Here is an 11,761-nt window from a genome sequence, read left to right as displayed (position 1 = left end):
CCACTCATGATGAGGGAGGTGAGAGAGTGAGTCAATCAGCAGTAGGGGGCGTGTCCACTCATGATGAGGGAGGTGAGAGAGTGAGCCAATCAGCAGCAGGGGGCGTCACTCATGATGGGCAGGAGAGAGTAGCCAATCAGCAGTAGGGGGCGTGTCCACTCATGATGAGGGAGGTGAGAGAGTGAGTCAATCAGCAGCAGGGGGCATGTCCACTCATGATGGGTGAGGAGAGAGTGAGCCAATCAGCAGTAGGGGGCGTGTCCACTCATGATGGGGGAGGTGAGAGAGTGAGTCAATCAGCAGTAGGGGGCGTGTCCACTCATGATGGGGAGGAGAGAGTGAGCGAGGAGAGAGTGAGCCAATCAGCAGTAGGGGGCGTGTCCACTGATGATGGGGGAGGACATTAATTTTAAATAACTGTTCTCTTTTGTAAAATGTTAAAAAGTAATTTATTCTTGTGATCAAAGTTGATTTTTCAGCACCTTCAGTGTCATATGATCTTTCAGAAATCATTCTAATATGCTGATTTGCTGCTCAAGAAACATTTATGATTATTAGCTGTGTTGAAAACATATTTTAAAGTTTATTTTTGTAGAAACCATGATACTTTGTTGCAGAGTTGCAAAAGAACAGCATTTATTAGAAACAAGAACATTATAAATGTCTCCACGGTCACTTTTGACCAATTTAATGCGTCCTTGCTGAAAAAAAGCCTTATAAAAGAATAAAATGTCTTTAAAAAATTGTACCGACCCCAAACTTTTGAATGGTAGTGTAGCTAGATATAAATAGCTAACATGCTCACAATGCATTGAACAATGTGTTTTGAATTGCATTTTGGCACATTTCAGAAAGCGACGAGCTTGTTTGCATTCGCGATGGCGTACTTGTATGCAGTATGTTTGGAGTGCGGGACAGAGGAGAGCTCAACCCTCCTGCTCTATTGCCCAAAGCAGTGGCGGAGGACGTGTATTCATTTCAACTCAGAACGTACTGTATCACCTGAATGTTGTTTTTGCCCTTTTCTATGTTTTGAGCAATGTAGAGTAAAATAGAACGAGAGATTGAGATTAAAAAACAAGTCAATATGTTAGTGCACTTGACGCTTCGGTCTCAGACCGTCCTGCTTTGAACTGAGGACTCGGGTGTTGTGAGCAACAGCTACTGAATGAGGTTTGGTTTATGAAGCTGCTAGACAGACGGACAGCGGCTGAGCCAAAAACTGTGGGTCAATCAAAACAGATTATATTTGACTTTACATTCTTCCAAAAAGAGCATATATAATATGTGTCAATGTATACTTGCTGAAAGTATCATTTAGAATATTTGACTTTAAAAATGTAATATGCAGTAGATTGAAGTGATCATTTAAATGTTTTGAAGTAAGTGCACAGTGCACAGAAATCATGTGGAATATTTGAATGGGTTGTCAAGACTGAAGTGTCGGTCGTGTGGTAGTTGAGGAGCGAAGCTTGGATAGAGCATACTACGCATACTATTTCTGCAGAATGTATTCTGTGCAACAGAGCACACTGCACAGTGTTGTTTCCCACAATGCAAAGTGCTTGACTTGACTTTGCATTTACAGTGTGATGAACGAACTGGAAATGTGATCAAAAATTTGACAAGCATTTAATTGGTAACCCATGGGATCACTCGGGGTCCTAAAGGAGACCCGATATTCCTAGAGGAACAGAGGAGAGTCTGCTGGCAAAATAATAAAACGTAATAAAATGAAGCACAACCAAAACAATGTTCTTCTGCAAAAAGTGCATGCAGTTTTGTTTTTTAACCACTTACATAGTGTACCTTTAAAGCAATTTTGTGCCAAAATGGCGCCAAATCAAGAAAGAGAAGTTACTTCTGTTATCACACTAGAAATAGATAGTCAAGTCAAAAGTGCAGTGCGCTCTCTTGTATACAAATTGCACAAGTCGTATGTTTGTATGCTTTTCCCAACATGGCCAGATAACTAATGGACGACAGGCTCTAACGAGGGAGAAAGTTGTTTTGCTTTTGTAGTGGTAGCATTTTACAGAACACCTTTTGTCACAAAGTCTTTTTACAATCACTAGGACACATTTATCAGTACTTAGTTTGGTTATGTTTTCAAAACTCTTCACACAGTTCTCCTAACCAGCTTTCAGCTCGGCACAGCAGTTCATTTCACATCCACAATGCACTAAAACTACCAAAACACTTCATACACGTCTCAAAATAACACTAGCAAAGGTTTCACCCAACACACTTTGTCACTCATAAAATAATAACCTGAACACACTTTTTCTTTTGTACATTTTCTTTTTGACACTTTTCTGTTTAGAATTCACTGCAGTTTATGTGACATGGTCCATGTTTACATTACAGTACAAAATTATTCCTCTTTTGTATAAACATTAATGAAACTGAAAGACTTAATGCCTGTTCACATCAAGAACGATAACTATAACGATATATATTAGCATCACACCAGCGAACGATATCATTCTGTTTTGTCTCAGTTTTGTCATCTTTAAATGGATGGATTCTGATTGGCTGTGAATGTTTTTATCGTTCATCAGCTGGAAGAAATCGTGATTCCAACGATATCGTTTCTCATTATTATTATAGTTGTGGTGTGGACTTTGCTATTCTTTAATATTTAAAAGGATTTTTAGAACTATATAGTTATCGTCCTTGGTGTGAACAGGCCTGAACACCTGCACGCAGGGCATAAAACGTTTTTGCCATACCTAGTCTAACGAATATAAATTTAAAACATTATTAAAGACAAGTAACAGTAGTTAGTTAGTCAGAGACATTGAATAAAGTAATCAAATAACACTGGATAGTCTTCACTGTATAAATTAAACAGATTAATCCTTATTAAAGTTACAAAAGTCATTCAGTCACTGATTTTTTCTTCATCCTTTGTTTGATTAACATTAAAAACACAGACAGCAGAAATATTAGGCTGCTGTCACTTTAAGACTAATGCACGGATCCAATATACTGTTACACATATTGTCTTTCTCTACTGTTTATGTTCACTTAAGCCGTAACTGACTGTTTACTAGGACACTTGCCGAGACAGACATTGTTTATGTGTGAATTTGTCCGTTCGTGCGCAGGACGACGTGAAAAAGAACTTAATTCAGTATTCGCACGCTGTCTGAGACGCAGCGTTCTGGGTGTGTGCTTCAGCTTATGCACAAACTTCCCACACAGCATGTGAGTAACAAATTGAGTTCCCTTTCGCGTCTTCTTGCACTTTAATATTTAAAATGGCAAGGCTTAATCTTTCGTGATGATGCGGTGCTGGCCCAGAGCGTCGTTCACGTTCATGTTCTCGCAACATTGCATTGTTAGGGGCCGTTCACACAGAATGCGTTTTTCTATTCCAATGCGCTACTTTTCCATTGTTTTTCTATGTAAACGCGCTAGACGGACGTGTATGACTGTTATGCTCGCTTCTTTTGCAGCGCCTCACATATGAGCACCGCGTTTTAAAGATGTTGTGTCAAGTTAAAAGAATTTCAACTTTTACATGCAGCGCCGCTCATCAATGTCAGTTCCAAAACAGTGGACCAATCAAAAGAACTCGGAGGCGGGACAAGCGTTGCGAGCTTCTCTTTACAGTCGCAAGTTAGCGTGGCAACTGTTTTATTTGTTCGTTATTACCGTTATTGCATCACGTCTCAAAAGCGCGTCTCGAGACCCTAGCTTTTTTTTAAAAATCATTTCTGAGCACCCCCTACTAGCGCGATTTTAGACGCAAAGATGCGTCCTGTGTGAAAAAGCCCTTATAATTCATAAAAATGCTACTGGCCAACTCAGTGTTGCCAAGTCTGCAGTTTTCCCATGGAATTGGGCTACTTTAACACAGTTGCCACGGGTTGTTTTTCATGTCCACAGGTTGAAGCGACCCCAAATAAGGTGATATTTAGCCCCTGGAATGCAAATTTTACCCAAAAATTTGATTTTACCCCCCTGAATGCCAAAGGAACTCCCCTAAAATGTGATTAGGCTAGTTTTGAGTAGCAATTGGGTGGGTTTGGTTGTGAAAACCTGGCAACCCTGAGCCAACTGGTGATTGACACTGTTTAATATACTCGCATTGGCACTTGGCGAGTGTTAATCTTATGCCCTGCCTGTAGATGTTCAGCTAGATGTTTTTTAGATTCGGAATTTATTTAATATGGTATTATTGTAGAAATATAGCACATTTTGCTGTCTTATTCAATTTTGTATTACGTTCAATTTTGAACTTACGTTTTTAGTATGTAAACGTGCAGATTGGGCCTGTAGGTAGGGTTTTGGTGGTGGTTTTGTTTAAAGGATTAGTTCACTTTAAAATTAAATTTTCCTGATAATTTACTCACCCCCATGTCATCCAAGATGTTCATGTCTTTCTTTCTTCAGTCGAAAAGAAATGAAGGTTTTTGATGAAAACATTCCAGGATTATTCTCCATATAGTGGACTTCAATGGACTCCAAACGGTTGAAGGTCCAAATGTCAGTTTCAGTGCAGCTTCAAAGGGCTTTAAATGATACCAGACGAGGAATAAGGGTTTTATCTAGTGAAATGATCGGTCATTTTCGAAGAAAATGTAAATGTATATGCTTTATATATAAACAAATGATCGACTTCCAAGTGCTTCCGCCAAAACCGCACTTTCGTATTCTTCAAAAAGCTTACGCTGTATGTCCTACGCCTTCCCTATTCTACTTACGGAAAAAACGAAACTGGCACTGCGTTCGTTCCGTAAGCAGAATAGGAAAGGCGTAGGACATACAGCGTAAGCTTTTTGAAGAGTACGGAAAGCGGAAGCATGTGCAAGGCGATAATTTGTGTTTATAAAGCATATACAGTTGTATTTTTTTTCGAAAATGAGTGATGGTTTCTCTAGATAAGACTCTTATTCCTCGTCTGGTATCGTTTAAAGCCCTTTGAAGCTGCACTGAAACTGTAATTTTGACCTTTGACCGTTTGGAGCCCATTGAAGTCCACTATATGGAGAAAAATCCTGGAATGTTTTCATCAAAAACCTTCATTTCTTTTCGACTGAAGAAAGAAAGACATGAACACCTTGGATGACATGGGGGTGAGTAAATGATCAGGAAAATTTATTTGAAAGTGATTTAATCCTTTAAGAAAAGAATTTATGTAATTTGAAAGAAGCTGGTATTGAATGTATTTTGTGCCAAAGCAATGATAAATGATCAAGTTTAGCCCACATAGACTCAGAGTTTTGAAAAAGTGACCTAAGCATTATTGAGAAATGTGTCCTAACGATTTAAAAAAAAACTGTAAATGTCACAGTGATCCCATTGAACCAAACCGTTGACTTACGCCATGCTGGTTCTCAGATATTTATTAAATATATCCACATTTTTGACATCATATCGCAGCAGTAACACGCCAAATTCCCTCTATGAAACTCATCTGGTGTGTGTGTGCTGGAATGAAGCGAATCGGAGCAGAAACAAGCACAAACAATTTCCTAAAGTTATATATTTCCCTCAACGTATCGCTATAGAAATGCAATAGAAAGACGGAAGTGAAGTGTCTCTCCCAGTGCTTTTCCCAATGCTCGTGCCTCTTTTTTTCTATCATCACTAGTAAAGTGACGCCATGTTTGAGATAATCATCCCAGATCCACGCAGCTTTATGACACTAGGTGTTAGGAGAAACGTACCGGACAAAGCTTTAGATGGACGCCACACCTCTGCTGTCTTTGGCCACATTTGCTGCTATGTGCTTCTGTTGTGTCCTGCTGTGTTCTTGGTAGAGACAAAGACAGTCGACTGCATGTAAATATCACTGTTCCTTATGTGTACAGAACTATTCTATCCAAATATACCGAGCTAATGCGTGTGAATACTTTTGTGAAGTAATGAGACTGACATGTCAGCTTTTATTTTTCAAACTATTAATATAGGAATATAATATACATATATGAATCTTAAAACCTTTGATCGACTATATTACAGTACAGTCATACATTCAAGAGTCCGATGTCTTTTCCCTTTCTCTATCAGTTCTTGAGATGTATGAGTGCGAAGTTTTTTTGTAAACATTTCATTTCTTTCTTTCTTTTTTTCTTTTTTTTTTCCTTTTTTCCTCCAGAATTTGCTCGGAAAAGCATATCTTAGCAAATATTAATTTAAATAATAAAGATGTGAATAAGAAAAAGATAACAGTGTCTCTTCGAGACTTCTTTTCTTCTTTTTGACTAAATATTTACAATGGTTTCTGCCATAAATCAATAAATGTATACACACACACACACATATATGTACATGTATATATGTATGTATATACACTGCCCTTGAAAAGTTTGGAAACGCCCTAGAAAAGTGGGGTTTTGGACAATATTGGCATGAATCCTTTTTAATTTGTGATAATTTTGCACTGATAAGGGACAACACAAACTACGAAAACATATTTTATTACATAAACAGTTTAAAAAACTTAAATTTCGATTCATCAAAATATCCAGCAATCAATTGTTGACGCTATTAAGGTGTGCTGACCCAAAAATCTTTTACAAACCTGGGCCAAGTTTAAACCAGTAACGAGCATCACAGCTGCCAAAGGGGCATGTCTGACTTTGACATGTATATATTGCCATTATTATGTAATCAAAATGAAACTTATTATGGCTGGTCTTCAATGATAATGTCAAGTTACTGTAATGTATTTGCACCAAAAAATAAGGATTTTTGCCAGGGGTGTTTCCAAACTTTTGAAGGGCAGTGTGTAATATATATATATATATATATATATATATATATATATATATATTATTTATTTATAAGTGCTGTCAAATCGATTAAACACATAACAAAAGTTTATATATATGTACATTTATATAATTACAGATTTTATATATATATATATATATATATATATATATATATATATATATATATATATATATATATATATATATATATATATATATATATATAATAAGAATGTTTCTTAAATACTGCTTATTATCCAAACACTTTTGCCTACTCTTTATGAGTACTGTGTATTCGGACATACTTTTATTATGCGATTTTGCGTTTCATTTTTGTCTCCTACGAGCCTCCGTACCGTGCATGACATCTGCCTTTACCACACAAACACATGCTGTGAATGTGAATTGAGCACAAAAGTGAGTGTTTCTGCGATGTATTCTCATGAGATAACTACTCTACTTGAAGACTGAAGGTACGTTTATCATTTTTACAGTCATTTGCGCTCAGTATGTGTTGTGTTCAGTGTGTTATTTAACAGATGAATGTGACTGAATGAGTTTCGCTGCTGTCAAGGACGTGCAGTAATTTATGATTGAGTAAAGACGTTTCGCCACACGGACATATAAATCTTTAGTTATCTCACATTTGATTTGCGTTTTTAAAAACAGCAATCACAAAAAGCCTTTATTTTCGCGAAATTTCATGTGAATTTTAGTTGTAACAACTGGGGATCAATTCTTGTTTGACGAAACGAAATAAATTTGTTTGTCACGGTTTTTTGCTCTGTTTATACTTCAGTTTTTACACTAACGTTACATTATAACTAATATTAATGGATAAAGCTTTGTTCCAAAATGGAAATTTTGATCTTTTCCTTTAAATGATCGTGAATGCTATTGATAGTAAATGCTAATCTCAAAAGTGACAAAAAATAGCATTTTTTCCTTATATTTTAAGTCTTGTAAAAGTATTCACAGACCCAAATGTAAAATCGCCACAAAATGAACAACGACTGATTCTTATTTTTAATGGAATATTGCAGTGTTTATTATAAATTATGTATCCGTGCTCATTATTTTTTTTTTAATTAATACGCCTTCATAATCTGCAGCCAAAAGTTTTTAATGACCATACAAGTTTGATTAAACCATCTCTCTCTCTCTCTCTCTCTCTCTCTCTCTCTCTCTCTCTATATATATATATATATATATATATATAGACAAATCAAGACTTTGTCAGTTTAAAATAGGTACTTCCAGTGCAGTGTTTTCATAAGAAAAAAATATTAAACAACCAATAAAAAATAAGGAGAAAAAAATGTAAATACTCATCTCAGTCATTTTTGTTTATTATACTTGTAAAATGAGTTTATCAGACTGCTAATCTAAACAAATTCGCTAACATTACAAATAAGGTTCAATAGTTAACATTAGTTAACTACGTTAACTAATAATGAATGCATTTCTACAGCATTCAATAATTTTGTTAATTTCAACACATTATTAAAATCCAAAGTTGTATTTGTTAACATTATTTAATGCACTGTAACCTAACATGAACAGTATGAACAGCTGTATTTTTATTAACTATCATTAACAAAGATGAACAAATACAGTATATGCTTTTAAAATTGTAATAGTATTAGAATAACGGGTAAAGATGTTAACTTTTCACTTTTGGACACTTTTCTTTATTATTACTTTAAAGTTGACATGAAATGAAAGATGCTCTAGTTGACTTTTCTTCCCTATTGTGACACATCCGCTTCTGGAACAAGAATAAATGTAGGGCGGAGCTTTATTTTGTCCATGGGGAATTGATCGGATGATTGTGGTTTGCTATTTCTGTTTATTTCTGGTTATGCTATTTTTGTTTTATTTTCTGATTCAAGATTACAAGCCACATGAATTTAAAACAATGATGTGCACCAATAAATCATTTATAATAAACACTACAATATTCCATATAAAAAATAAGAATCGTCAGTTTTGATTTCATGGTGACTTAACATCACATCAGGTAGAAAATAGGGAATGATCCATTTCCATTTCATGCCGACCTTAATGATTTAACACAGTCATTCTTACCTTGAATTTCAAACTTTTATATAACTTTCAAAACTTCAAATTTAAAACATAAATCTCTTTTTTACGATCTTTTCCAGTGTCTGCTGTTGATGTCTGCAACGGTGCTGTTACATCATGTGGCAAAGCGTCGTCTTTATGCCCACGTAAAGTGCGTCTCCATCTTTAGAGCCCAACATTTGTCATCAAAATTAGAAAATGGAGAGAAAAAGAAAGAAGAAGAAGAAACGGAAATCACACTGGTGTACAAGCCCACGGCTTACTACCAGACACCGACGGCACAATCCTCTACCACTGGCCACTTAGAAACTAAAGGATTGTCCTATAGTGTGCCCTTAAACACAACTTTCCACCAGTGCAACCCATTCCATATTAGCTCCTCGCGACGGCTCTCCAGCACCAAGAATATGCTGATAAACAGAGCTGAATCAGTCAAAAGAGCCACCAAAAAGCCACGTGTCAGTGGTGACCCACGAGCCTTTCAGAGATGTCGACCTGAATACCGCAACATGGCGCATGACATCTCTCAACGCTCGTCCACTTTAGACCTCAACGAAGCCTTGCTAGTCCTTGAAAAAGTCACGGTCCTAAAAAGCAACATGGAACCTTCAGATGCAACTAGTTTCTTGTGCAAACTCAGCCAGATTCCCCATGAACACATCGCGGTTGTAAAGAGAGACGCACGGTTCAACGCGCTCCTGCGGTACAGCGCTGAGATCCTGCCAAACTTCACGCTGCCACAGTTATTAGACGCGATGAGGACCTTTGTGAATTTGGGATTGCCTCAATCCCATAGCATACTGGGATTGTTTGAAACTGAGTTCTGCCAGAGAGCAAGTGAAATGGAGCTTCACCAGTTGCTGCTCACCGCCGACTTGTGGCGACGCCTCGGTCGATCTGTTCCTCGATACCTCGAGAGACTCTTTGACAACGTGATTCGAAACTTCAACCAGCTGGGTCTTCCAGAGCTGGTTCAGCTCTTGTACATCATTGGAGAAGGAAGGAGATGTCCGGATACCCTCGTTCAACCCGTTGAGTCGTTACTTATGCGTCATTTAGAGCAGTTGAAGCCTGAAGAACTGGGCGCCATTTGCTTAGGCCTCTTCAAATCACAGATCACCCTGTCCGAAAGAGCAACGCGCCGGCTTGTGGACAGGTCGCTTGCTGTAGTCAAGGATATGAGTGATTTCGGGATCGCCAATGTGATGAAGCTTATGCGATTTAGCTATCTAGACCATCTTCCGTGGTTGGAGGCCATGGGATCGGAGGTGCCTCGACGGGCTCCGCGGATGGAGGTTCAAGGCCTCATGCACGTCGTCTTGGCTTGCTCCGCTCTGCACTACCGGGATGAGCACATTCTCCTGGCTGTAGCCAAACAACTTCCCAATGTGGTCAGTCGGTGCAGGAGTAAAGATGCTGCAAAGATGGTTTGGGCCTTTGGAAATTTAAGAGTTCTTCCCAACCAATGTCCCAAACTTTATCCCTGTCTCATTGAGATGTTACGAGAACGTCAACTTGAGTTTCAGCGATTCCCTGAGCATCTGCTGACAGGTCTGCTCGGTCTTGCTTTTGCTGGTCTGTTTCCCCAAGACTTGCTCAGTTTGGCTTTAAGTGCAGAGTTCGTCAACAAGGCGTGTAATTCCCAGGAGCTCGAATTGAAGAAAGACTTATTCACCTTAGATGGAACTGTTGGCCTGGAGTTACCCGAGTCGACGGTCCCACGACTTAGTCACGCAATGAGGGAAGAGGTGACTAAGCAACTCTGGGATTTCGCTCAATCAGATATCTGTCAGAAGCCTGAGGTGATTGAGGCTGAAGCTGTGTTGCGGAAACTTCTAGGTGGAGAGATGTTTGTACGCAAACACATGATACTTCCGCATTTGCGCTCTATTGACCTAGAAGTGCACTTAGACCAAAACGACCGACCTGTTCCTGTGTCCTCCGGAGCTTGTCTCCAAAATCTCCCCTCTCAAAACTGGGAACAAACACTCTCTGGAGTATCCATAACTGATGACCTATTAGCTCAACTAACTAATTCCCAGAAGCCGTCCAACAAGTTTGTCCAAAAGCCAGCGTTTCACAAAGTTGAACCGGTTCATGTGAGAGAAAGCATTTTCAGTGTTGGTGTCGATTTGACGGACAATCTTCTGATGGCGTTGACCAAATCTGGGAAGCGCTCATCTCGCTTGGATGATTCCAAACCATCTATTCAGAGACTTGCTGTTCAAGTGACTAATAGGAATCAGTATTGCTACAGGACTCAGCAGCTTCTTGGTTTCCATGCACTAAAGCGGAGGCAACTCACGCTGGCCGGATACAGAGTCGTAGAGCTGCCGCACTGGGAATGGTTTCCCTTGCTGCGACGCTCCCATGCCGAGAAACTCGCCTATCTGCACTGCAAGATATTCAGCAGTACGGACTCCAAATAACAGACTGATTGAACTCTCTGCATGTATAAACAACCAGGTCTTACTCTACCTATGGCTGACATTTATGCTTCATACTAAACCACAGCACTGAAGTGTTTTTGTGGTGTTCTGGTGAAATGATTTTGTAAATGACTGTATTGTTGCACATCTGCAAGTCAATAAAAGACAGTGTTTATCTAGTTCTGCTTTGTATATGATTGCTTTGTTCTGCTTTGTCTATCTCTTCTGTATTCTTAGTTTTTGACATTTGGATAGATTAAATTGCTCACACTCTCACACACACTCTGGTCTGATCGATTGCTCCTGTCTGCCTCGCTGCAGAGTGGTTTACATCTGTTACTCTGTATAACTTTGTTTTAAATCTCTATTTACTATCATTCCTTGCTTATATTGCTAAATATAACTTACTCATCACCATATATCTGATATAGGCTGCATTTACACTGCAAGTCTTAATGCACAGATCCGATCTTTTGACCATATCCGATTTTTTTTTTGGCCAGTGTGTTTACATTTACT

General features: G+C 38.4%; 1 protein-coding gene across 1 annotated transcript; it reads left to right on the top strand.

Moving 5' to 3' along the window:
• The first annotated feature begins 7,063 nt into the window (after positions 1-7,063).
• LOC125266236 (FAST kinase domain-containing protein 5, mitochondrial) lies at positions 7,064-11,421 on the top strand. Its single transcript, XM_048186713.1, has 2 exons — positions 7,064-7,201; positions 8,894-11,421. Exon 2 carries the CDS (start codon positions 8,906-8,908, stop codon positions 11,240-11,242), a length of 2,337 nt encoding a protein of 778 aa, XP_048042670.1. The 5' UTR covers positions 7,064-7,201; positions 8,894-8,905; the 3' UTR covers positions 11,243-11,421.
• Positions 11,422-11,761: the final 340 nt, after the last annotated feature.

This window comes from Megalobrama amblycephala, linkage group LG4, assembly GCF_018812025.1.
Source record: "Megalobrama amblycephala isolate DHTTF-2021 linkage group LG4, ASM1881202v1, whole genome shotgun sequence".
Lineage (NCBI taxonomy): Eukaryota > Metazoa > Chordata > Actinopteri > Cypriniformes > Xenocyprididae > Megalobrama > Megalobrama amblycephala.
Note: the sequence above shows the minus strand (reverse complement) of the source record. Positions and strands in the feature narration are given on the sequence as shown.

Coding starts and splice junctions, on each gene's coding strand:
- LOC125266236 (XM_048186713.1), top strand. CDS start 8,906: ATGTCTGCAACGGTGCTGTTACATCATGTGGCAAAGCGTCGTCTTTAT.